Genomic DNA, 25,913 nt, shown 5'->3' on the forward strand with positions numbered 1-25,913 from the left:
TGGTGGAGAAAATTTTAAGCTTCCGATGTAATTTTATTTATTGGTGGTGTTGGCGAACAAAATGAGTAGTTTCTAAGAGCATCTAATGTATGTCAAATCGGAGCCCTGCAACTGCAAGGACAACTATCTTTTCCATACGGCAAGGACAATTCAATGATCAAATAGTTAAAGGACAAATTGAAGTGACACGAGCTTGAATCCATTGCCAATCGATTTGGGCTTTCCTATTCTATTAAGTGCTCCATTCACCCCAAATTAGTTGTCATGTTTCGCTTCGCTTCTACAAAGTAAAAAACAGAATTGGGAAAAATTCAACGTGATCTTTACAACGCGGTCACTTGGTAGTTTAGTTGTTCGTAAGTATTATAAAATATAATTATGCCTTACAACAGATCATCTGGTACATGCAACTTCTCGATGGCAGCCTTAATGGTTGCAACATCAATTGCGGATGGTTTTAAATCTAACGCTACTCCAAAATGAAGCATGGCTTTGTCGTACATATTATGCCTCTTGTAAATCCTACCCATCAAAGCATAGACGCTGCTCTCACGAGGAGCATGCTCTTTAAGTTCCTCTAAGACCTGTAAAGCGGCATCAAAACTTTCCATACTCACAAGGATGTTAGCCTTCTGATACATTGGAAGAGGATTTTTCTTGTCTGCTACGATAGCCAGCTCCATCACTTCCAATGCCTCCTCGTTTTTCTTCAGAGCGTGTAGTGCAGTGCCAAGATAGGACATGATAACAGAAGAATGTGGATTTATACCCAAAGCCATGCGAAAGTGATGCTCTGAAAATTCAAACTTCTCTTGGCGGAGATAGATCATTCCAAGCCCATACCACGCATTGTAATGCCTGGCATCCACGCGAAGTGCACTTTGATAGCTCTTGATAGCATTTTCAAAATCTTCTAAAGCAACATATTCATGACCACAAAGAGTGTGCCCGTATGCAAATCTAGGATTTAGTTGTACAGCTCGTTGAAAGTTTTTAAGAGCAGTTTCATGGTCTTTCTGTAAACTATAGCAATTCCCCATAGCACACCAAGATTGAGGAGCTAATCTATCAGTTGATACCAGCTCCTGAGCCAGATAACTCAACTTCATGTCCTCCTTGAGATGATACAACACTGTCGAGTACACATCCATCCCTTCTAAACTGTAAGGTGAGGCCAGACGAGCAAGGCCAAACGCATGATCTGCTTCTAGGTAATCAACCATTTCAAAGTATGCTCTTCCAATCTGGGAAAGAACCCATCCAGTCTGATAATGCTTGTGTGGGAGTTTGTCATAAACATCTAGTGCATCCTGGCATCTATATAGACAAGAAAGTCTGTAACCTTCCCCGAGAATCCTGAAAAGGGCCAATATGTCTGAAGCACCTGAGAGGATAGAAGCTCCGGACCCTTCTTGTTCAAGAGGTCTAGCATCTCCAGAAGGGTGTGAATTCAGCTGAGAATCATCAGAAATGTCATTCCGAACCCCTTCAGCATAGTTTTCGGAAGCCCAAGATTGTGACTTTCGACTTGTCATGGAACGTAAAGTCATTGAGCTCGGCTTCGAATTACCATGATATTTGGAAGCTGCAGATACATTTGAATTTGTGTTTCCAGTAGATTCTCCAGCAAGCCTTGAATTTCGTCGAGGGCCAGAATCAGAAAATAACCTCCCAGATATCTTTCTCAACTTTCCCTCATCAACAAACTTTCTCCGAGGGGGAGCCTGAATGGTTGAATTGACAGTTGATCGTGGCGAACTATCAGCAGCACCAGCCATAGATGCATTAGTTCCATTTTGCTGAAAATTTCTACAAACTGGAGGAGGAACAACTCCGGACAACTGTGAAGCCATTGGTGAGGGAGTGTTGTAGAATGACATGTTAGTAGAAGCCCCACCTAAACTCTGGACAGCAGCTGTTCCATTACTTTCTCGAAGATTATTGCTATGTGTATGCTTTGACTGCCTAGGGCTGATGTCGTCCGAGACAATATTCCTAGAAGCTACATTCTGATCATCAGTAGATGCTTGTATATTTTGGGATTGGTACAAGTGTTGTTTTTGAATGGAGAGGGAAGATGCTTCCCCGAAAACTGCAGCTGCTTCTTGTGCAGCACCTAGTATACACAACTCCTCATATGCAGCCCATAGCAATGGATCCAATAACAAGGCCTGATTGAAATGCTGGATGGAACGATTTCTTCTATCAGTATACCGGTAAATAAGACCAAGAAGGTAATGCCCAGCTGCACCGTTTGGAACCTCTGCAGCTGATGGCTCATTAAGTGCTGTCTCAGCTTCAGTGAGAAGACCCATCTGATAGCATGATAGTGCAAACAAGTAGCGAGATTCAGCCATACTTTTCCCCTTCAGAACATGGTATGCAGCATAAGCCTGTTGGTTCTGCAGGTAGCACTCAGCTAAAAGCTGCATATTTTTCTGCAGATTATAGGAAACAAGCAAACAGCTTTCATACACAAACTTAAGAGATTTGACGTCCCAAATGGTAATTAGAATCAAACATTTTAAACACTTGGAACTGGGACAACACTAGTCTAGTTCAAAACCAGTAACCTATTTGAGAAGCTTACCACTCCATTTTATTTCACAAAACAGGATATTTAAACACCGCTAAAACAAAAACAGCCTTTTAATTATGGTTGAAACTCTAAAATCCATAAATATCTTTGCTATTTAACACGGAGTGGTAAGCATATTGCCCATAGTCTCTCAGTAATTATATACATAATATTCTCACCCTAATTCAATATTCAAGAAGCTAATTGTTTGGTACCATTCAAAAAAGAAAATCTGAATCTTTTGCCTTCCCCATATATAAAATAAAAAAACTTGTAAGAAGACTAACAAAAAGCAAGTACCACGTATTGATAAAAATCCTTTTTTTTTTTATGTACTGATAAATTGTCATGATCACCTTCAGCTGAAATGAATAAAAGGGAAAGGGAGATAACGAACTCAAATCAAGGGCCACAATTATAAGTTGCCAAATGAAGCTCGACGATCCAGATTGTCCCAATTGGACTTAAAAGCCCAGCTAGGAGAGACATGGAGCATAACGATTATCGGGTATTTTCACCTTTCCCTCATTTCTTCTTCTTTCTCTCCCTTTTCTAACCCTAAAACCACCTTCTTCTGCAGATGTCAAGCAATATAGCTATGGGAGTTCTCTTTAATTAGTTCTATTTTACTTATTTCAGTAAGTGCAACTCTTGTAATTTCCATTCCAGTTTTTGATAAATATAAATCCAGAAAATAGTCCCAAAAAAAGGTCTTTGTTCTTTCAAATTATAAATCCAGATCACGACATATATCTTACTCTACTAGGCTACAGTTCCGCGCTAAACCCAAACACTTTCTTGATTCAAAATTGAACAACCCAAATAAATTCCAGTAAGGCAACAACAAAATAAAGAAAAGATATCCCAAAAAGGAAAACCTAATCACAGCATTTCCACCTAAATTAAAATAAACTACAAAAATTACCACAAGTTGAGTTAAAAAAAAAAGAGTGGAGATACCTCAGAGGGGAACTGGGCACAGAGGCGTTCGCACATAAAAATGGCGTTGCGATGCATAAATTGCCGCAAGCTGGTTTGTACGCACTCACTTAGTATACCTTCCATTGATATTTCCACTCCAATTCAAAGAGAGACAACGATTTGTAAAGCCCAGATTTTTGTATACATTAGAGAGAGAGAGTCTGTTTTTGTGTACACTGATGAGAGAGAGAATTTTTCAAACAGGTGAGGTGAGGACTAAGGAGGCAGAAATGTGTGAGAAAAGAACCGTTAGAGGGATATATTAATTCTATAATTTGCTCCCAAAGAAAACCCTAACTTTATTTTTATTTTTTTTGTCTAGTATTCTATTTTCCCCAATTCACTTCGTTAGAGAGATTTGTAAACAGTTTGAAGAAAAGTGGTTGCGTTGAGTAAATAGGTTTATTTTTTGTCTCCTCTGATTAACCCGTAAATATAAATAAGGAGCTTTCGTGAATAGGGATTTTCAGCCAGCAGTCTTCTATTTGTTTTACTTCACCTCGATTTAGAAATTTAATTTATTTGGAACGAGCGATCATATGAAATTAGATGAAAGAGAAAATGTACAACGATGCTTGATGATTGACACCATAGTTTGTAGTAATTTCTATCTCTTTGTAGAATGAGGGTCAAACCACCTAATTTTGTGTGTGAATTTAAATGTAGATTCTTCCAAGTTTCTAAAAATAAATATTTATTTATTTGAAAACTATATGAAATTACTATAGGTCAACATATAGTTAATAATTCAAAATATTAAAAAGAAAAGAGCCTAAGAAAATGGTAATCAAATGAAAATTATTTGATTCCCCAAATAATAACACCTTACATGAAGTCAAAGGGAATATAACTCAATTTGACTTCCCAAATAGTAACATCCAATCTAGTAATTGTTTTCCAAAAGTTGCACTCACTTATCTCACCTAAGACTTACTTTTTTTGTCTACCCGTTTTCAATGCTACTAGCCACAATGGTAAATGTTGAGCTACTCTTCCTTTCTCTCACGTACAAAATTTTGTTTGATGAAAAGTTTCTTGAGGTTTAGGTGACTAGTACTATCTTGCTTTAATATGTATTTTCATTACTTGGAGATGTCAATTTTTTCGTTAATGTTATTTGGCATGATAAGCAAATGTGTCTTAATTAAGCTATTTTTGAAAAATGAAATGACACTTCTGAAGTGAAATATTAAGACCAAAATGGAACCTATACCCTTTCAGCTTTTTTGCGTGATCAAATACATATCCAACAAAATCAGAAAGAAAAAATAGAAATTGTATTGCTTTTCCTTCCGTGGTCTCTTTTTCTTTTTCCAACCAAAAGAACACTGACAGCTGAAGGGGGAAAAAGAACTCCTCGAGCACTAGAAGGATTATTGAGTCAAGGGATAACGCCGTTTTAGCTGCTAATGTAGTCTCAGTCTCAAGTTGGTAATTAGAGTTGGAAAGCTGTGAGGTACAAACAAAATAAAATAATCTGAAAACTTCAACCATACTTGTATAGGTTTACAGGACATGTATTCTACTTCATTGCATCAGGTCAACACTCAATAAACATAATCGACTATGATTCAGATTCACAAAGTCAAAAAGCAGGGGCCAAAAGAAGGCAGAATGTACATGGACAGCAACTCATAATCATTCATGACTAGAGTACAGGAGAAAGAGAAACTTTACAGAAAGTCTAGAAAAGATGATAACAAAATGAGATGAATAATGCCCCCTCTAAACAAACCTTTCAGCTAGGAAGATGGCCTCTATTTGTAGCTTTCAAAGTTACATGATAACCAACTTGTCCTGAGCGTTCGCAATCTTCATCTGTTGAGTCCTCAGTATTTCATTTCATTTCATCTTTACGACTGTTTTCAAATTGCCCAACCTCAACCGGATGGAAAAAGGCAATTCCAAGTTTAGAAAAGCCAAATATTCTATGATCAACGCCAAACTCAAAACAGGAAACGTACTTTTGTTGTTAGTATACAGTTTTTGTGTATTGCGCAATCTTGCCTGTAAAAAGAGGTAGGAAATTGCCCTGGATTTCACCACCGATGAGGTTAAAGGACTACTTGAAAACCAATATTCTCGATTGGGAGCAGACTAAGAACGAAATCAACATTGAGGACTAAATTACAATGGGGGACATTCGGGACCTTTTCGGTAATACACTCGTAATTTTTCTATTATATTGGAGATGATCACTGTACAGAAAGCTGATATGCCAATCAAACTTCCTTACGCGATTCCAGCCAATCCAATAGCATCTCCTTCATCGGTCTTGGATTCCAAAGCGGGACTTACATTTCGAGGTTTTGCTGGAGAACGAGTTAGAAGTAAATTAGCAGCTTAAAAACTAAAATTCTTGGTTTATATGCACAAGACAGGAGAAAAAACAAAGCATTAGATTGAAGGGCACTCACTTGAAACATTCGTGATGACATTAACGCTTTTTTGAGCAGCGAGAGCTTTTAATTTGTTTCCTGTTGCTAACAACAGTAAGCTTTTCATGTGCTGTTTCTGCTCCTTAGGGCTAGCAGTCTTGGTCAACGCTTCCTCAAAGGCGAGAAGATCTTGAGATGTAATGCAAGGAAGAGAGAGTAAAATCTGCAGGCGAAAATTTGTATGAATTATATTGAATAGTAGACAAAAAGATATGTATGCTTTCCAAGGTAAAACTTCATTATGCTTTCTATTGAAGATAGGGCATAAAACGTCACTACTAAGAATATAAGACACGCGCAATTCCAATATACCAACAGAAAAAGAGAAAAGATAAGATGCAATTTTAAGAATTTCTGGAAATATATTTGGTTAATATAAATTGGAAGTTGTGTTTTCGTTCTTAATATACCAGGGGTAAAACTTGCATGGCAACTGCTAACTTTTGATTGACTACTTCCATTTGCCATTATTTATATGAACCGCAACAAAACGATTTGCCATACCTAAAAGCTCTTAGGCTTTTAACAATATTATAAATATAGGTGAGAATAAAGCAAATGGATAAGCATCATCGCTAGAATTCTATCTTAAAAACACCAGACGAAAAGAAAGAAAAATTGCAATGAACATAGGGGTCAGCTGAGACAGCTAAATTTGATGCTATAAGCAACTGAAAAGCATGAGATCTGAATAACCTGTCGTGGTGCTGGGTGTCTATCAGCAAGATAAATGAAAATTTCACGACAAAGCGCAACTAAATCAGCACTGATAAAAGCATTTGACTCCAGAGCCAGAGCTTGTATTATAGCAGGGAACAAATCTTTACAAACAAAGTCTTGAAGCTCCATATTAGTTGTTGAAATGGCCAGAAGGATTACAGCTCCACAGAATGAAGAAACTTTAGTTACGGCTTCACCATCTGTCCATCTTAGAGCCTCTAAACTGATCTGCAAGGCTGGAAGTGCTAGGCTTTTATGCATCAACACAAATCTGCACATACATGACAAGGTTAAGACTGAGAAGAACAGAAGAATGTAAACTAGAGAACTACTGGTCCACACACTAAGCAACTTAAAATTGACAACTTCCACATACCCAACCATGGAGCTTGTGGCAAATGCAGCCAAATCTTTAAGGGATGACTCATCCACTCGGTTCACATGGCCAGAAGGCTCCAATGAAGGAAGTCCAGCATTGAGTATAGGTGAAGCAAAAACTGAGAGGATTGAACACGTCTCACGAGTTAGATCTCGCAGAAGCTTTTCCTCCATTACTTCCACTTTCAAGTCTGAGCCATCAACTATACCATGCAGATCAGGAACCTTTGCTCTACCTTCCTGTAAGAGACTAGACCACGAACAGCTAAGAGCTTGCTGAGAATGGACAAGTAACGGGTGCAGGAGCTTTTCCAGCCATGCCTCCCACATATCTGAAGGGCAATTTTTAATCAAGGGGATCAAGGATAAATGAACAAGCAGCCTTAAGTGCCTGAACTCCATATGTTGTATGTTCTCCATCAAGGCTAAAGCAACAGACTGCGAGTCTAAGCATTTGAACAAAGAATCCCCAATGGTTGCTGATAAGCCCAGTACATTGTACCTAAAGCCATGAGAAATGCATTAACAAAACCAGACTACTAAATGGTGTTGAGACTATAATTAAGTAAATAAGTGTGCTCTCTTTAACAACTTAAGCTTTTAGATGAGAAGGTCACACATTTCAACATGATATTAGAGCAGGCAGAGGTCCTGGATGGAGTCTCACTGCGAACCTTATCAAAAAGAACTCTCACGCGCTTGACCCGTGAAAAAAGAATCAGGCCCGCACGTGAGGGACGTTTGAGAATATAATCAAGTAAATAAAAGCATGTTATCTTTAACGGCTTAAGCTTTTAGATGAGATGGCGACACATTTCAACAAATGGAAACATGAAAATAATTCCCAAGAGCATGGGATAAAGGTGTATATCAGAGAGAGAGAGGGGGCAGATCAATAGTTTTATTACTCTCACACTAGAGATTGCAGATCGTTTATGATAGATCTTATAGGCACTTCACACAGAATTAAGTGGGATATTTAAATACAGAAAGGAGAGTTCTGGACAACAAGACACTTCAACATAAATTTTAATTAGTACAGATGCTAGTGCAATTCAAGACATTGATTTTAATCTGCTAGCAAAAGATAATATAGCATCAATACAATGTAAAATGATTAGAGACTGGCTTAAAATAGTCCATAGATAAGAATGCAGTGCCTTCCTTCTAAACTTAAGAAGAAGTTTACAGAACTTGCAAGGGTAATCTTTGTTTTTTTTATGCTCTAAAATAGTCCATAGATAAGAATTTTTTCTAGTTTACAGAACTTCAAGGGTAATCTATGCTCTCTCTCTTCTTTTTTTCCTACTAATATGGAGAGAGGGACTGGAGCTTGATGCATTTCCTGGCTCTCCCTCTCGTCATAAGATCACAAAAAGAGCTGCAGGCAGGAAGAACCTAGGAAGGTTAATTCCAGTCTGCTTGTCCACAAAGGTTTAAATGAGAATTGCCATGTCACCTAAGGTAGAACTTCATGACAGCTTTAGAAAAGACATTATTTTGATTGTTTGTTTTAGAGATTCAGAATAGCAACAACATACCCACTATCTCTGATACCTTTCAGCCAGTTGCGGATATCAGCTTCATTTGGCTCCACATAACCTTCTCTAGTCATATCTAAAGGAGATCCATCAGTAAAACTTAGAGTGCCTTTAGGCAATTTGACATTACCTCCTCTGAAAAGACTGGCCCTTTCAACATCACTCATAGCCATTGCAGCTTTTATTTCTCCCGGTAATGCTTGACTAACAGATGGAGACCAAAGCGAATGTATGGCGCGGAGTAGCTGACAAAATGAAGAAATTTACATATTTTAACAAATCGTTACTAAGGAAACGGGTGAGCATCAACCAAAACAGTTCCTAAGAACCTGCATACTTTAAGAAGAGGAGGAAGCATCCACGAGACATGAGATGCCATTGGGTGCAAATTGTCAGATTTTGGCATGGTTTGTATACTAGTATTGCCTTTCCTTAGACCACTCCGTTTAAGAGCCTTCTCAAAGAATGTAACTGTGTGGAAAAGGGACCACATAAATGGTGTATCCGCACACAGTCGAATCAAACCTGTTGGATCAGAGAGATATGCATCTTGCCAGTCAAGCTGTGTCCACTGTTTGCTCAATGGTTCAAGTAACCAGGCCAAAACTTCTAACTGCTGCTGAACCCTGTACCAATTCAGAGAACACATAAAGGTCAAAGCTCATGATATACTAGACATACAATAGAAACTCATTTAGACCAGTAGCTACCCGGCCGCAGAAGCCATAATAAGGAATGCTTCACCCAAAAGATTGTGCTCCCCACGAAGTAGACGACCTTCTTTTTGCAAAAATGCCATAGTGTCAGCAATTCCCTGAAAAGCAACAGAGACAAGGCAGTCACTTTCCAAGGCAACCAAGCAAACTCATGTCTAAGTGTAAAAACCAACATCTCTCACAGTTAAAACAATGACTGATACAATCATAGAGTAGTCTTGAGTTGATAAATTTCCGATGCCAAGTAAAAATATTCCACCCACCCACATTTTCATTTTCCACAGGGTGAGCAACTATCTTCATATACTGCCTTAGAAATATAACATCAGAGGAGGACAATTTCAACGACAAATAGAGCATATGGATTCGAGTATTATGAATATCTCAGAATTGGATCTGCAATGTGTCATTGATATGAAATAGCTTCTGAAAAGTCAAAGGACATAATTACAAATAACCAGGAATAGAAATTGATGTGGCATTCTGTACTACCTAGAAACTGTTCCATTATGAACGATGAAGATTGTATCATCAAAACAGTCAGGTCAATTATGATAATAACTAATGAAACATTCAAGGCTCTCTTTTTCAATTGAAATTGATTTTCATGCTGTTTCCAGAAAACAAAACGTACAAACTCCATTTGTCACCGAGATGACTGTATATCTACAGAGTCTTAAATATTCCATATAAAAATGCCAGATCAAGATGTGATTTGGGCATTCAAGTGACACACACTGCAAGGGGCATCTTTGAGAAAACTGAGATACCCTACCCTAGTCCCTTTGTCAAAAATATGTATAACTCTACATATCTCCTTCTCCCTCGATCATAAAATATCAGTACACAAATTCGGAACTTATTCACGCCATAGACACAATTTACACGCTAATTAATACAATTGACTTGCAAATTCAGGCTAAATCCAGTGTCATGCCCAATTAATGAGAAAGAATGTAATTTACTTTCATGTGAGGCAAAATGCTCTGGTCTGCAGCTTTTGCAATTCGGATGAATGATGTGCAAATCTGTAATCTCGCATGTCGAGAAGTACTTGTAGCAGGATCCTGCCAATTTTACTCAAAACTGTCATGGTGGTTGTTTTGGACGGGAAGTAAGATCACAAAATTAAATAAATATAATGGCATACAGTAGTTGACCTTGACCACAAAGGGTTGTGACGTCAGAAGCTCGAACAACTTATTAATGACACTGCCAACAACATCTGGATTATACTTCAGAAAGGGTCCTAGTGCATCTAAGTAGTGCCCGAGAACTACTACAAGCTCCGGTTCAGTCCATTTCAAAGAAAGAAGTTGTTGAAGCAGACCTTCAAAGTTCACAGCAACACGTCAGCATAACGACAAAACTAAGTAGGCGTTTGGCCATGAAAACCAAATATTTTTCACTTTATTTGGAATATTGAAGTTGGAGTTGAAAATGGTGTTATGTTTGGTTATAGTTTTTGCAAACAATATTTGGTTGTTTGAACTTTGAATATGCTGAAAGTGAAAAAAGTGAAAATAGGTTTTTGGTGTTTTTCAAATTCCAAATACAACTTCAAGTTGTATTTGGAATTTCCATGGCCAAACATTGATTTGCAAATAAAGTGAAAACGTTTTCTGGAAAAAAGTGAAAAATTCTTATGGCCAAACAGGTCCTAAGTTAAAAACTTCTAAAAAGGAGGTGGATATCACAGCAAAACCTTCAAACATTCGGCACAATGACTGTTGAACTTCAGAACTGTTCCTTACAGTTTCACTTGATCCATCAAACACTGCGTTTACAACATTTTCTAAAGCCAGTTGCATGCTCTCAAGTATAACCAATTCCTGAATTTAGGGTGAAGGATGTGAGAGATTTGGACAAGGAACATCGTTCGCTTCATATTACAAGTTCAAGACAATAGTTTATGAACAAACCTGAGCAGGATAAGGAACAAGGAAGAGACTCTTAATAATATCCATACTTCTCTCACAAACTTTAGTAGCAGCTACCATAGGCTTGGCGGCTGCAACAAAACGGATCAACTCCAACTGCAGTTCATGATTGAGCAGAGCAAGAGAGTGACTCATTATTATGCACATTTACCGCTGAAACGTAAAGGTATACAAAACACCAACTATAACTAGTTATGATGGAGCAATTGCTAAGTAAACAACAATGATATGTTAGATAACTAAAATATTATGTACAGGCAAACAAAAAGACTGTCGATAAATTGCACATCCTAGGGTTGTTTTGCATGGAAAAACTTTATCAATAGTCTGAGGCTAATGAAGTGTTAACTAGTGAGTGATTATGGGGTCTATATGTAATTTTACAACTTGTGGTAGGGCTTAAGTACCTTAGGCTACTGCACTTACAGCAATGGCGTTTATAGCTAAATGCATAGCAAACCATTCAATTAACTTTTGTTTCTCAAGATCCATAAGTTGAATAATCACCCAACAGGAATAGTTTTATCAGTGTCTTACACCATTATTGTGTTTCAGAAGACAATGATCTTTCTCACCACTGCTGCTCTCAAGAAACATAAAACTAGTCAGTTATATTTTGAATCCCAAAAGTTGTATCCTTCAGTTTAAGAGGATAGAGAAAATATGAAAGGATAACATTAGCACATGAAGGTTAAGGGTGGAAGACAGAGGACTATCCAAACCCTTCAATGGAAAAGATTTCTTTTCTCTTTTTATTAAGAATAGGATAAGCACAATACAAGAGAAGACAAGTCATGAGAAAGAGTCCAACATTGTTCAATACACAATAAAGTGAGAAAAACTTAAGGACACTTGGCTGAATGTTAACTTATCAAATTAAAAAAAGGACACTTGATTGAATGCTACCTACACTTATGGCTAGAAGGCAGCCGGATTAAACATTGTTAGGTCTTCTATTGATGGGTATCCAAAGGAGACAGGATTTGGAATTACAGCATGAAGTGTCTGACATGCCAAGCCAAGCATAATACCAGACATTTAAAGCTGAAAAAAGAGGAGCTGGGCATTCTACTCAAGCATTAGGCAACCATATTGACGCCAAATTCTCTTAATTTAGCAACATTAAAATCCCTAACAGTTAACAAGTTTCATAATGCAATCATAACCCCTCATTAATCAACTGCATTTTAATCAAATTCTATTATCCTGTATTATAATTCCAAGTAATCCATCATTATCCCATTTTTGCTACATTCAATTATAATCGTCCACAACCCAGTCCATATACCTAAAGCCCACTACTGGAGTAGACATTTCTCTCAGAATGCAAAAATATCTATTTTCTCAACTGAAGCATTTTTAACTCCAAAAAGGAAGGAAGATGGCTTCTCTTCAAGCATCAAGATGTAGGTGTATTGTTTATAATTCATGTGTATTGTTTATAATTCATAAGCATAATAATAGTAGTCATAGTTTTTAAGCATTAGTCAACTGCGGTAACCTTGATGCATGGTACATATCAGTTTCTACCCATTTTTGGAAAGGAGAAACTCTGGAAAGGAAAAGTGTCATTGTCCCTAATAATTTTCTTCCCTTTTGACATTGAAGTCTTATAATCATTTGGAATTATCAAACAGTGAAAAATTGAAATGAGCCACAAGAATATACCAGCCTCGAACGGTACTGGCCGAAATCTCCTTTACCCTCAAAATCATCACTCCACAACTCTAATGTCCCAACAGAAAGCGAGGTTCCAGGATTAATTTTTTCCTTCTTCAGTAATCGCTGGAAAGATATATCCAATATAGAACTGCAGATTTCATCATTTACGAAAGCCAATAATTTGTTTTTCTCTGTATCGTGTCCTGATCCCACTGCAGAATTGGTAGCTGAGTTTTCCCCAGACCCAACAATCTTTGGCTTTGACAGCAAATCTCTCATAAGCGTCTACCAAAGGAAGGAAATGTGAAAGGTCAGAGAAACATAACTTGTACAAAGATTTCATACACATCAGTGACAAATACACTTATGGTACCCACCAGCCAAAATAATAGAGATTGGTAATGAAGAGCAAGCTTGTGGTGATTGAAAAATCCGAGCATCTGAAAAGTACCGAAGAAGTTAGATTTTAGTATTGAATTAAGATTCAGATATTTTAAGTGAATAAATTAATAGCTGTGATAAACATGCAAATTCAATTGAAGCATAAAACAAAATCATTCAAATATATGCACAAATACTTAAAGTTGAGGATACCTCAAGCATTCACCTAGCCTAACAGAATGAACGAAAGACTGCAACAGTTATTCCCTTAAACAACCAAATAAACCAGGGCTTACAGAGTGATGTACGTTATGGTCAAAAGCTAATATCAAGCTTACAGGGTACTCAGACTCTTGTTGAATGCTGATAAGGTACCAAAGACTTGAACAAGCTACATATCAGTGCCTTAAATGATGTTTAATAGCAGCAGAAGACATATCCTAGAAATCATTCAGTCTACAAAATCATATTTGAGTCTCCTCTTTTTAAAATAATTCTACCAAAGATGGGGAGATCTCCCATATACAAGTGGTTTACCAAAAAGTATAAGATCTACAAAACATATGATTCTCTAGGAAGAACACCCATCTTCTATATAAATTGGAACCCATGGGTGACCAAATAAGAAATAACGGATAAGAGGCTAATCCTCAACCGTATAAAGTCTATCTAAAATGCAGCTAAACAGCGCCTCCTTCACGGTCCCAGCATTGCCTATTGTAGCACAAACCCACAAACCATCTCAAAAAAATTCGCCACAGGTGTGTAGCTACCAGACAACGTAAACGAAAATGAATCCACCATACTTGAGTCTCTTAAGATTCTGTACTTTCTTACAAACAATAGTTTCTCTATTTTCACTGAGCAGACACCAATGAATGATATAGGAATGTTTTAGATCATTATTCATGTGGAAGTTACATAAATATCAAATGTTTTAGATCTCACTGTCAATTGTGACAAATGGTAACCCTGGAGTAAACCTACTCCCTTAATCCCTTACACCATATCCTTAACCTATCTGACTAACTTGTGGCATGAGAACCTAGCATCATTCTGCGGGAAGATAAGAAGACAATGCTTCACTATCTTAATTGATACCTAGCGTTCCGATCATCGAAGACAGGAATCTCTCTACGAATCCCTTCAATTGTAAAAGCATAGGCTGTCCTCTCAGCTAATTCAAAGATGTTATTTTGCTCTATTAACTATAGTCAAAGATGTTTTTCGATGCTCCATAGCAACCATATCCTCTCTTGCCTCACAAAATTATCATCCAAGCTAACCTCACACCTAAGCAATCCCAAGCTCAAGCCTATGTCTGAATTCCAACACTTAGAAGCTCAGTGGGGCCAGTAGATATTTGATTGGAAGAAAATTTTGGTAAGATAATGCATACGATTCTAGAAGATGGCCCAGAATTATGAAGCAAAACCAAGTCCCCCCCCCCCCCCCCCCCCGCCCCCAACACACACACTCACAATCAAAAGAAAATGAAGAGAACATATTATTGAGGTCCCAACTTGACCTCTTCTTATTTTCATTCTCAAAAGAAAATGTTGCTGTCAGAGTTTAAAAAAACAACTAATCACCTGTTGAATGTAAAATGATAGAACTGAATTATCACCAGCAATACATTGCAAGTTTGAAGAACCCAGAGCAACCATGCTCTCACATATGCACTCAGCAAACTCAAATTCGTTCTCATCGATGACTGCACCAGAGTCAGATTTTTGCAAGAAGTCTCCAGCAACTTTCATCAAAATCTGAAAAATGTTACTCATTGCAGAATCAAATTCAACAGCAGCATCAGTTGGTCTTTTCCTGAAAGCAGTTTCAGGAAATAACTTAAAAATTTCTTGACTTAAATATGTATGTTTACATAGTACCAGATATCATTGGTGCAACATACCTCAGGGAGACAAGCTTGAAGAACTCGCATGCATGAAGACGAAAATCCGGAGAGGAGAGCAAGATTCCACATCTATTTGCAAAAGAGGAATAAATACACTAAACCAAACTCATATTATACACTTGCAATTGTGGAAAGCATACCCATGTATTATTCCATGTTTTGCAAGATCTAGCAAGGGAGCCCATTCAGCATATGCATTAACAGCATTTAGAGTGGCAGTTACAGCTGCTGCATGCTGTCTTGCAACTTCTAATTGTTGTCTTCCTGCTTCAGTTAGTGCAGCTCCAAAGTGCCTTTCTAGTAACTAGATATGGAAGAAAGAGTCAGAATCATGCAAGAATATCCCAACTACACAAGAAGTCCCAACCAAATACTTACACTGTATAGTAAGGGAAAAATCTCAGGCAAAGAGTCGGTAAGTCCACGTAATAATAGCCTACGGCGATCACCTGAATCAGCAAAAACGGTACCAGGTAATAAGAAAATCGAAATAATTAGAATCAAGCTTTTTTCCGGCATGAAAAAAAAAAAAACACAAGTCATGTTAAATTTTATAACATTCTAAACTCTGCCGGTATGAAAAGCATAGCCAGTCCCAAGCCCGGGTAAAGGAGAAAGGTTACTGTAGGTTATTTGCCTAGGTAAAAAGCGTCAAACCATGATCTATCTTTTTTAAACAAAAAGAACGCCTAGAATATGGAGCAGAATGGATACAGCCGACACAAGTTTGGGTATTGGCATGCAGCTGAGTTGAGTTGAGTTGAGTTACAACAGCATTCTAAAACATTGAACCACCAGTCTCCCTCACCTAAGCACTCCAATCAAAAAAAAAAAAGTACTATGCAGTCTGCCTCTTTTGCTTGCAACAAACTAAGTTGGTGAATGTGTATTCAGTTTACCGAATAGCACTGACTAATTTGTGCATTCTAACCACAGACCTTCCAAATCTTCATTATGGACAGTTATATCTTCAGGAAGCCACCTTAGCATCATTGAGACCAGTTCTGCCTGCAATGAGAAAGAAAATCCAGCTGCATTATCTGATGCAGACCTAATAAGTGTAAAAAAGTAACACTACAGAACCAAACAGGAGAAAGATGAAACTTACTTGTGCAGGACCCTTGTTAGAAAGAGATACTAAAGATGGAAAAAGCTCCTGCCACAAACTTAAGCCTTCTCTCCTAACTATCTGAAACATATACAGTTGCATGTTCCTAAGAACTATAAATATCAACTGAATTGAACAAATCTATAAATAAAATAATAATAAAGAGAGAGGAAGAAACGGCAGAAATACCTCAGCAACAAGAGCTGATGTCTGACTTTTCAAAGCCCACTCTTCACTGGAATTAGTAATTTCAGACATCAAATCAACAGCTACACTTGCAAAATTCCTTCGCTCGTCAGGGTTTAATTCATCCCATCGCAACCGCACCAAATGCTGTAAATTTAATAAAACTTGAGAAAAGGATAGAAGGAGCTCAATGTTTAAGGCATTCAGGCAAATACTGGGATATTTACATCACAGAGTGGACTTGTATGAAATTTCAAAAAGAAGAATGTAAAGCCCGCTCAAGTCAAAATTTCCAATCCCTTATATAGGTATGTGGCATGCCTTCTTTGGAGAATTCAACCACAAAATATTGAAGCAAAGAATCTTGGCCATTTTCTTACAGATTTTGGTGAATTAGTGTCAAATACTTTATGCCCATTTAGGACAGAAAACTATGTTTTCCCCAGCAGGCTAATCTTTTTTATCTTTCTACGGACAATTGGAATCAAATTTTCTGGAGAAGGACATCATGAGTACAAAGTGGGGGAAAGGGCATGGTGGAGCTTTAAAACCTTATTTATTCACTTCTGTACTGAAGACAAAAGCTAATTACCAGAGTTTTTTCTCTTTCCTTTGAACAATAGAATTTCGAAAGTGTAACTTTGTCTATTTGGGTCCAATTCTGAATTAAGCCCTTACTGAAAATGCTATAAGTAGTAAAATAAGTTGTACCTTATCGAATCTCCAGTAAGGAAACAGTTGAACACTGAGAAAAAGGTAAGCTAGAAAGAATACCCACATGTTCGGGTGGCCTAACAAAGGATAAAAGCTAAGAACTAAATTCAGAGTTATCATAATGTAACCTGGAGCATCTTGTAGGCTTGTAGTCGTATTTCTGAAGACCAATCTTTCCTTACTAAAACAAATGATGTGCTTGCCAAGACACGTACATCCCCTGCTTTTATCTGCAAAAGAAATAGAAAGTTTCAGAAACATCTTTTTTGGGATAAGTTCAGAGACCTTCCAGTAGATTTCGCTCTGTAAGACTAACACCCCTCGTGGTTTATGATATTACGCCTAGTCACCTACCTCCCATATTTTGATTTCTTTGTAACGGTTGTTTTATGCTATCTATCATTAAACAAAAATAACTACAATATTACCAATTTACCCTTTCCTCCAATCTTTTAGTTAACTAATTCCTTTGAAAAGGAAAAAAATCTAATACCAGGCCCACATTCTCTTTCCACTCTTCCTCTGCAAAATATTTTCTCATCAAGTTCAGTGAGCGTCCTTATTGACTTCAATATCTATATAAGCCGCTCGAAGCTGCTTGAATGAGAAACATCAATAAATTTTAAGCAAATACGTTGGCATTGATGTCTTGTTCTAACCTAGATTAAGTAAATAATTTATTGGTTAGGGCTCAATAATTAAAAGGGAGTAAAAGAAATATTAGGGTTCCAGAGAATCCTCGTGATAGACCTAGAATAGGGTCTTAGTGTGTTTGAGAGAGAGTAAAGACAATTGTTTATCAATCGCAATGTCAAATTATGCTAGCAATGCATGGAAAACACAGAGTACAGATACTAACGATGGGAATGAGAAGTATAGTTTTCATGAAAGCAACATTCAGAAGTCTATATGAGCATTGAATAGACAAACTGAAGTTGATGAGAAAATATTTGCAGAGGAAGGAGAATGTGGGCTTGGTATTAGCTTTTTTTCCTTTTCCAAGGAATTTAATTAGTTAATTAATAGCTAGCAGGAAAGGGCAAATGGCTAAGATTGTAAATATTTTTGTTTAAGGCTTAGTTATCGTTATCGCACTTACATTAGTCCCAGGAAGAGATAAGTGAAAGAATTGGAGAACTCTAATTTTTCTTAAAATGGAAGCTGTTTACAACTTACAAGTATGTGAATGAAAAAAATCTCGAATCTAGAGGAACTGATATAGAAGATTTCAAAAAGACAGCCTAACTGGTTTGGAATTGCATAGTGGATTGATTAATATTGGAAGAAGAGATGACACTGATAGGGGCCAATGGGAGAATCCCCTTCCAAGAAAGGGATGCAGTTAGTACCCAGATGTTTTCTCTGCAACAAAACAGGGGAAAGTAACAAACATCTGTTTCTTCATTGTGAGTTCACTGCCCATCTTTGGGAAATCTTTCTCAAGCATTCTAATACAAGATGGATCATGCCAGAGCACACTTCAGATCTGTTCAGTTGCTGGATTAGAAGGGGAGGGAGCAAAAGTCAGAAAAGGTGGTGGAGGATAATACCAGCCTGCATATGGTTGACTGTGTGGAGTGAAAGAAATGGGAGATGTTTTGAAGATAGATCCAATTCTATTCAGAAAGTTAAATGGAATTGTATTGTATCTTTACTTTTTTGGTGTAAACAACTTTGTATAGAGGAAACAGACCAGATTGTAGATTTACTAGGTTTCCTGCAAGTCTTTTTCCTTTCTTTTGGTTACTCACTTTTTGGAGGTGGCCAGTATACCCTTAATGCTGAGGAATACAACTTTACCAGTTTCAAAAACAAAAATATAATCACCAATAAAGACATGCATCCAATCCAACATCTTGTGTTGAGAACCATCCATAACACAAAGATGGCTTTAGAAGTTGCATAATTGCTTAACAACCCTCTTTAGGAAAAATGCAAGGTTTTCCTCTTACAATACTAAACTCTAACTGCATCAAAGCGGACCAGTTTCTCTTTTTATCCAATGAAATCCCAGAAAACTTAACTGGCTCTATCAGCAAAACTGATTTACCAATTTTAGCATGATTTGCACTTACTCATATTCATTAACTCAGAGACTCAACAAACCCCTAGAATCATTTTCAAATATTCAAAAATGGAAAGGTCATTGGAGAAATATCATAATTCCACTATGTCGAAGCTACATATATAGACAATTAGATATATGCAGTTGAAACACCCCAACTTCATCAAAAACCTACAAACAACTCAAATAAGAACAAGGAAAGAAAAAGTAATGTGATCAAAAAACGCCCTTTCCCTTTCCACATGAACCTAAACCCCTCAACCAAACCCTATCATTCAAAGACCAAACTGGTATTTCAAATACCCATATTCAATCCTCCACAAATCCAATTAAAGTTATTATAGACAAGCAATTTCTATCAGCAGAACTCCCACATATCGTTTAAAAAACTAGCTTTCTCATATTCAGTAACTCCTACAACCAGACACTCAGCAAAACCCCTATCATACCTTCTCTTCAAAAAGATCCCATGAAAAAATCAATGCAACCCCATATGGTGAAGCTACAAACCACAGACACATAAAAACATTTAGCAAGTAAACAACCCCACTCAAATATGATGATCAAGAATCACAGTTCTCCTACCTTTAACATAACCATATGACTCAAAAATCAAGTCACCTACATAAAGTTTCCATCAAAGAATCAAACTTTTTCAAAACCCTAATTCAAAATGGAGCAAAAATCAAAAAGAAACCCATTACTTTCTTCCTTCCTCTTTTTTCTTAGGTACTTTCAAGAATTAAGCAGACAACAAAGATATAAACATTTAGCATATAGACACCAACACTCTTTCAGAAGCCTTAATACAACTCAAATATGGTGATCAAGAATCACAGTTCTCCTACGTTTAACAGAACCATATGACTCAAAAATCAAGTCACCTACATAAAGTTTCCATTAAAGACACTAACTTTTTCAAAAACCTAATCCAAAATGGATCAAAAAACAAAAACAAACCCATTATTTCTCCCTTCCTCCTTTTTCATAGGTACTTTCAAGAATTAGAAATACAACAAAGTGGTGTGTGGGAAGAAAAAAAGAGATATATGAGCAGACACATATAAACATTTTGCAAGTAAACCCTCCAACTCTTTCAGAAGCCTTCACACAGCTCAATTATGATGATCAAGAATCACATTTCTCCTACCTTTAACAGAACCATATGTGACTCAAAAATCAAGCCACCTACATAAAGTCTCCATCAAAGAATCAAACTTTTTTAAACCTAATTCAAAATGGAGCAAAAATTAAAAACAAACCCATTACTTTCTCCCTTCCTCCTTTTTCATAGGTACTTCCAAGAATTAAACACACAACAAAGTTGGTTCTGGTCCAAAAAAAAAAAAGATATATGAGCTATGTGATACTCAAATATGATGATCAAGAATCACAGTTCTCCTAACTTTATCAGAACCATATGACTCAAAAATCAAGTCACCTACAACAAAGTTTCCATCAAAGAATCAAACTTTTTTTAAACCTAATTCAAAATGGAGCAAAAACTATTAAAAAAAAAATTACCCTCTCCCTTTCTACTTTTTAATAAGTACTTCCAAGAATTAAACACACAACAAAGTTGGTTCTGGGCAACCAAAAAAAAAGATTAAAAAAAGACATATAAGCTATGTGATGATACTTACAGATTCTAAATAGGCATAAGCAGCTTTACGAGCATCAGGAGAAGAGTTCCAATCAAGGGCAGCCATTATAGCACGAGCTACATTGTTTGTTACACCATGTTCCTCCATTTTCTTTAACCTCTTAGTGCTTCAAATAGATTCTTGAAGTTATAAACTACTCAGGCTTGCAAGTGTTTAAAAAAGAAAAAAACTTGAAAGGGTTTTAGCACAGATGTCAGTTACTTGGCCTCAGGGGTTATATGGGACAGAGACACAATGGTGGAGAAAGTGGGGATTTATGGGAGAGAAAAATGAAGGATTCTGAGGAATTTGGGGACCAATGTTGCTCTTTTTATTTCTTTCTTTCTGCTTTGGTTTGAATTGTTTACTTAGGTCCTCCCACTTTTTACTATTTTATATTTTTGGTCCCCCACTCCTTTTTTTTAAAAAAATTCCTCTTTGTAATCTTGTGATTTGCTCTTTAATTTTCTTTAGGGTATCTCTTTTTTGTTAAGTAAAACAAGAATAATAATTTTATTTTTTTTTGAAAAAAAAAAAAATCAAACACACACAAGTGCAAGTATTGTGATGCACTAACCAAGGCATTCCTCCAAATTTTTTGTCGCAACAAATAAAATAGAGAAAAAGCGAAGTGAGTGGTTTATAAACATGCATTGAAGTTCCTAGGAATTTCTCATAACTCCTAGAAAGATTCATTTCCTTCATATAGAAAGAAATTTTAGATTCCTATAGCTTGTAAATACGAAAGCACTATTTTTAATAGCATAATTTTACGATATTGATTTATTTTTTCTCAAAAAGAAAATTGTATTGGTATATTTTAATAGGAATTTTTGAATCCATGACTTAAAAATAAACACTCCTTTTGTGGCAAGCATTTTTAATTTATTCAAACCCTCAAATTTAAACATTCTCATTAATGTGAATAATGAAGTGAATCAAGTGTAAATCTTTTGTTATTAATACTTTTTTGCCATGATGTGAAGAAATTAAAATGCGAACTTGCATATGCATTGAGGAGATGTAGATAACTTATTTTTTTTTCTTCTAATAGTTTGAGTTCACCCACCGCAAAAATTTTAAATTTTTAAAAACTCATTAATTCACAATTTTATTTATTTAAGTCAATTTTTTTGTTTTTTGTTTTTATAACTTTTATTTTGACTTTTGTAGTCCTTACTCTCTTTTAATAGTTTGGTCCTAATCTTATTTATTTATGTCAATTTTTTTGTTTTTGGTCTCCACAAATATCCAATATATATATATATAAGGGAGAAGCGCTTCCTCCAAAGATTTTTTATCCATTTTTTGTTGTCTCACATAAATTTTTTGACTATGTATAGATTATTTATTTTTCATCCATAATTGAAGTTTTAATGGGTTAAAATTTGTGGATCTTCACACATTTTTGTAAATTTTGAGAACTTTATTTCTTTAGGACTTTTATTTTTTTTACTATATAAATGATGATGTTATGAAGTTTTAAAAGGTTATTTTGAGAACTTTAAGGACCCCAAAATGATGACAGGTTATAGTGGCCCCCACAAAACATGCTCATATGTATTTGAGTCTTTTATGTAGAAATATTATAAAATTGTTTCAAATTATGTTTTCTCTTAAGAATTTATTGTAGACACACACATAAAGAAAATTCTATCTTAATATAGGCTTAATTATTGAATTAAAATACTATTTATTATTTATTGATGTTATTTACCATTTATCATCTACTATTTTAATTTTTTATTCTTCTGTTTAGTTTTTTTTTTTTAAAAAAAAAAAAGAAACTCATACAATCTTATGCCGTACATGCTAGCAAACATAAGTAATTTACAAATACTTCACTTAATTTTTTTATTAAGATTTAAATAAAGAGAATAAATATAAATAACGTATATCATTGTTAAATACTTAAAAATGTATCAAAAATGTAAATTATAGTTCCTCTGTCTCAATCGAAAAATGAATTTCAAAAGACGGCTGTTAATTAATCAAATTTTACGTGCGCACACTTTTAACATAAAATTTAATTACTATAATAAAATTATATATATATATATATATATTCTGAAAATGTTTGAAAAAATAATGTAGTTAAAGAAAATAAAATTTGATTTTCAAACAACAATATTACTAGACAATTGCAAAAACTATATTTTTTACTTTTAAAAATAGTTTGAAAAATATCAAATAATCAATATTTTATATAGTTTAGGAAAAATTGTTAAGTTCAACATGAAAAAGTTATTACAATGTAGATTTCATAAAATGGTTCACTAAATTAGGAAAAGGGAAAAAATGTTAGTTTTAAACATGCATCTTTTGGAAGGTAGAAGAATGCTTAAAGTTAGAACAATTTAATTCTATTGACTTTTCAGTATTTTTTCGTGTGATTTATACAAGGATAGCTACAAAAAATTCTTGTAATAGCAAGGCTTTCAATTATTTATATTTACTTTTAAGTTAACTTTATTGATTTCATCATGCAGCAATATTTGTGCATCAAATATTTTTTTACATTAATTGAATACTGTAATATCTTTGGTAAAAAATTAAGTTAGCCAATATGGGTTCAATCCAAAGAAACAAATGAAATTATTTAACATATGAAAAACTCAATTTGGATCATCGGAGATTTTAATCTCAAAAAATTTAAGTAAAGTTGAAATTAGAAGAGCTTTCAAGTGTTTGATTTTAAAAAAAAAATCTAATATATAAAACTAAGAAAAATACTTTCCTTCAACTTTCAGGAACGTTTTCGCACTTTAATATTTTCGAAGTCTTTCGAAAGTATTAATATGATGCTTCAAAAACAAAGAAGCAAGAGCAAAAAAAATATCTACAAATTAAATTTTTAACGTCAGTTTGGGCCCAGGCTTAGCACGGGCTAAACTACACTAGTATATAGTATATATATATATATATATATATATATATATATATATACTACACTATATATATATATATATATATATATATATATATATGCACACATATATATATATATATATATATATATATATATATATATGCACACACTAGATATGAAAGGACCCGTTGACAGGCCCAACATTGTAATCTTAAGTAGTATTTGTAGGCGTTCAATTATTATTTTTTTAAAACAAATTGATCATCAAAATTTTCAACTACGAATGGTAGAGAATTATAATGGAGATCACTCTTTACAAAAATTATCTCTTCTATTTCTATGAAATTAAACAATAACTTATAAATTATCTAAGTTACCACTATTAACATCAAAAGATTATGTACTTAATACTCATTTGAACATTATGTAAAAAAATACATCAAATTAAATAATTAATTTCAATTGTATCCTTTCTCAAATACAGAGAACTAACGGCATTAACAAAGATTAACGTGATATAAATTATAGTAACTTAATGAGGTAGTAAAATTATATTTTATATTACTTGTTTAAAAATGACATTAACTGATGATAAAATCCATATAAATTATGCATATTCTTAATTCTTTTTCAATTAAAAAAAAGTACAGTCTTCTTTACCTAATACTATAGTATAGTATAGTCTTCTTTACCTAATACTATAGTATATAAGTAAAAGTTTTTTTTTTTTTAAGGAGATAAGATAGTTACTTTTATTTATGTAGATATATCATATGTTAATTTTCATAATGAAACAATCTAATAATTAAAATAAAATAATTATAAGACAATTTATTAATAGCTAAAAATTACTCATGGAAATCAAGTACAAACAATACATATTAAATAAGTTTATGGAATATATATTGTCAGAGTAAAGAAATTTACACCATCAAGATTCATTTATCTATTGTAGCGTGTAAACTGCCATAATTTAAGATTGCAATTTTCACTTTTTATGAAGACTTACTTGTATATATTCTTATGTGACATGGTAAATTAAATTCTCAAGTTAATTAAGCATGGAAATCGTACCCTCCTTCCTATTTTATAAGAAGGTAATAAAGGAAGATTTTTTAAACTTGTAGTCTAAAATAAACCATGAAAATTTGTGTGGCTCGAAATCATTTTATTAAGAGTAAAAAGATAAATTTAAAGTTGAATTGTTACTAATATTGAAAGGTGTATTTCTTTTTTAAACTAACTAAAAAGGAAAGAGTGTCACATAAATTGAAACGGAGGGAATAGTATGAACAAAACTCATCATCTATTAATTTTTTAGGTTGACAAGCTTTACTTTTAAAATTACCTTTAAACTTATGCAAGCTTGTAGAGATATAGTAGCTCAGTTGATTGACTACCTGAACTCTCACCTTATTGGTGAGGGTTCAAATCTTCACATTGTAATCTCCTTCCCCATTTCCCCTTCCCCCACCCCCTATGTAATAAAAACAATTTAAAAAAAAAAAACATATGCAAGTTTTCAATTAGAAATTGCTTTAAAATAATGTGGATAGATGAATACCTTTTATATTTTTATTTATAATAATTTTTATTATTCTATTACAATAATTATTTTGTGCAATAATCAAATGTGCAAATAACAATTAATGAATACTGACACAAAACATTTTACCCCATAAAAAGTGCAATTCTCAAAAACAAATGAAAAATAAAAACAGACTAATCATTAATGAATACTGACACAAAACATTTAAGGAAAGCTGTAGTGGGACATGTGGGGTCCACGTAAGATGTGACATCACTTAGGACAACAATTGTCATTCAGAAAAAAGGTTTTGATTTTTTTGTCATTGGGTATTTATGATCAAGCTTTGATGCTTGAGGCATAAGCAAACAATGCAGGAATTTTCTTGAAATGACTATGATGCCCTTGGTCGTCCCATTTGTTCATCTTTCTATATAATAATATAATACTAGTGTCAATTGGCCCGTGCTAAACTCGGGCCCAAACCGACGTCAAAAATTTAATTTGTAGATATTTTGGTAAAAAGTTCGCTCTTGGTTCTTTGTTTCTG

The 25,913-nt window shown here is 34.8% G+C and overlaps 2 protein-coding genes across 3 annotated transcripts; both read right to left on the reverse strand.

The window, feature by feature from the left end:
* Nucleotides 1-300: 300 nt before the first annotated feature.
* On the reverse strand, nucleotides 301-3,828 carry LOC132063566 (cell division cycle protein 27 homolog B). The gene is made up of 2 exons (XM_059456160.1): nucleotides 3,539-3,828; nucleotides 301-2,438 (listed from the first exon to the last, which is right to left on the reverse strand). Exons 1-2 carry the CDS (start codon nucleotides 3,641-3,643, stop codon nucleotides 384-386), a joined length of 2,160 nt encoding a protein of 719 aa, XP_059312143.1. The 5' UTR covers nucleotides 3,644-3,828; the 3' UTR covers nucleotides 301-383.
* A 1,199-nt stretch (nucleotides 3,829-5,027) lies between these two features.
* Nucleotides 5,028-21,270, reverse strand: LOC132063567 (protein HASTY 1). Of its 2 annotated transcripts, XM_059456161.1 has the most exons (22): nucleotides 20,967-21,270; nucleotides 17,387-17,488; nucleotides 16,548-16,691; nucleotides 16,359-16,439; nucleotides 16,189-16,258; nucleotides 15,629-15,699; nucleotides 15,391-15,554; nucleotides 15,248-15,319; nucleotides 14,928-15,159; nucleotides 13,332-13,394; nucleotides 12,961-13,239; nucleotides 11,275-11,388; nucleotides 11,058-11,184; nucleotides 10,513-10,682; nucleotides 10,318-10,419; nucleotides 9,347-9,450; nucleotides 8,974-9,262; nucleotides 8,637-8,881; nucleotides 7,094-7,597; nucleotides 6,694-6,988; nucleotides 5,977-6,160; nucleotides 5,028-5,871 (listed from the first exon to the last, which is right to left on the reverse strand). In XM_059456161.1, exons 1-22 carry the CDS (start codon nucleotides 21,072-21,074, stop codon nucleotides 5,792-5,794), a joined length of 3,600 nt encoding a protein of 1,199 aa, XP_059312144.1. In that variant the 5' UTR covers nucleotides 21,075-21,270; the 3' UTR covers nucleotides 5,028-5,791. The 2 variants fall into 2 exon arrangements, with proteins under 2 accessions (XP_059312144.1, XP_059312145.1); XM_059456162.1 differs by lacking the exons at nucleotides 17,387-17,488; nucleotides 20,967-21,270 and having other exon boundaries at nucleotides 16,359-16,435; nucleotides 16,548-16,678.
* Nucleotides 21,271-25,913: the final 4,643 nt, after the last annotated feature.

This window comes from Lycium ferocissimum, chromosome 7, assembly GCF_029784015.1.
Source record: "Lycium ferocissimum isolate CSIRO_LF1 chromosome 7, AGI_CSIRO_Lferr_CH_V1, whole genome shotgun sequence".
NCBI classification, from domain to species: domain Eukaryota; kingdom Viridiplantae; phylum Streptophyta; class Magnoliopsida; order Solanales; family Solanaceae; genus Lycium; species Lycium ferocissimum.

Excerpts from the sequence above, each read along its gene's own strand:
- LOC132063566 (XM_059456160.1), bottom strand. The coding sequence starts at position 3,643 with ATGGAAGGTATACTAAGTGAGTGCGTACAAACCAGCTTGCGGCAATTT. Across the intron at positions 2,439-3,538 it reads GTGCCCAGTTCCCCTCTGAG|AAAAATATGCAGCTTTTAGC; the intron begins GTATCTCCACTC and ends TATAATCTGCAG.
- LOC132063567 (XM_059456161.1), bottom strand. The coding sequence starts at position 21,074 with ATGGAGGAACATGGTGTAACAAACAATGTAGCTCGTGCTATAATGGCT. Across the intron at positions 15,555-15,628 it reads TTTTTCCCTTACTATACAGT|TTACTAGAAAGGCACTTTGG; the intron begins GTAAGTATTTGG and ends TTCCATATCTAG. Across the intron at positions 8,882-8,973 it reads TGCTTCCTCCTCTTCTTAAA|CTACTCCGCGCCATACATTC; the intron begins GTATGCAGGTTC and ends TCATTTTGTCAG.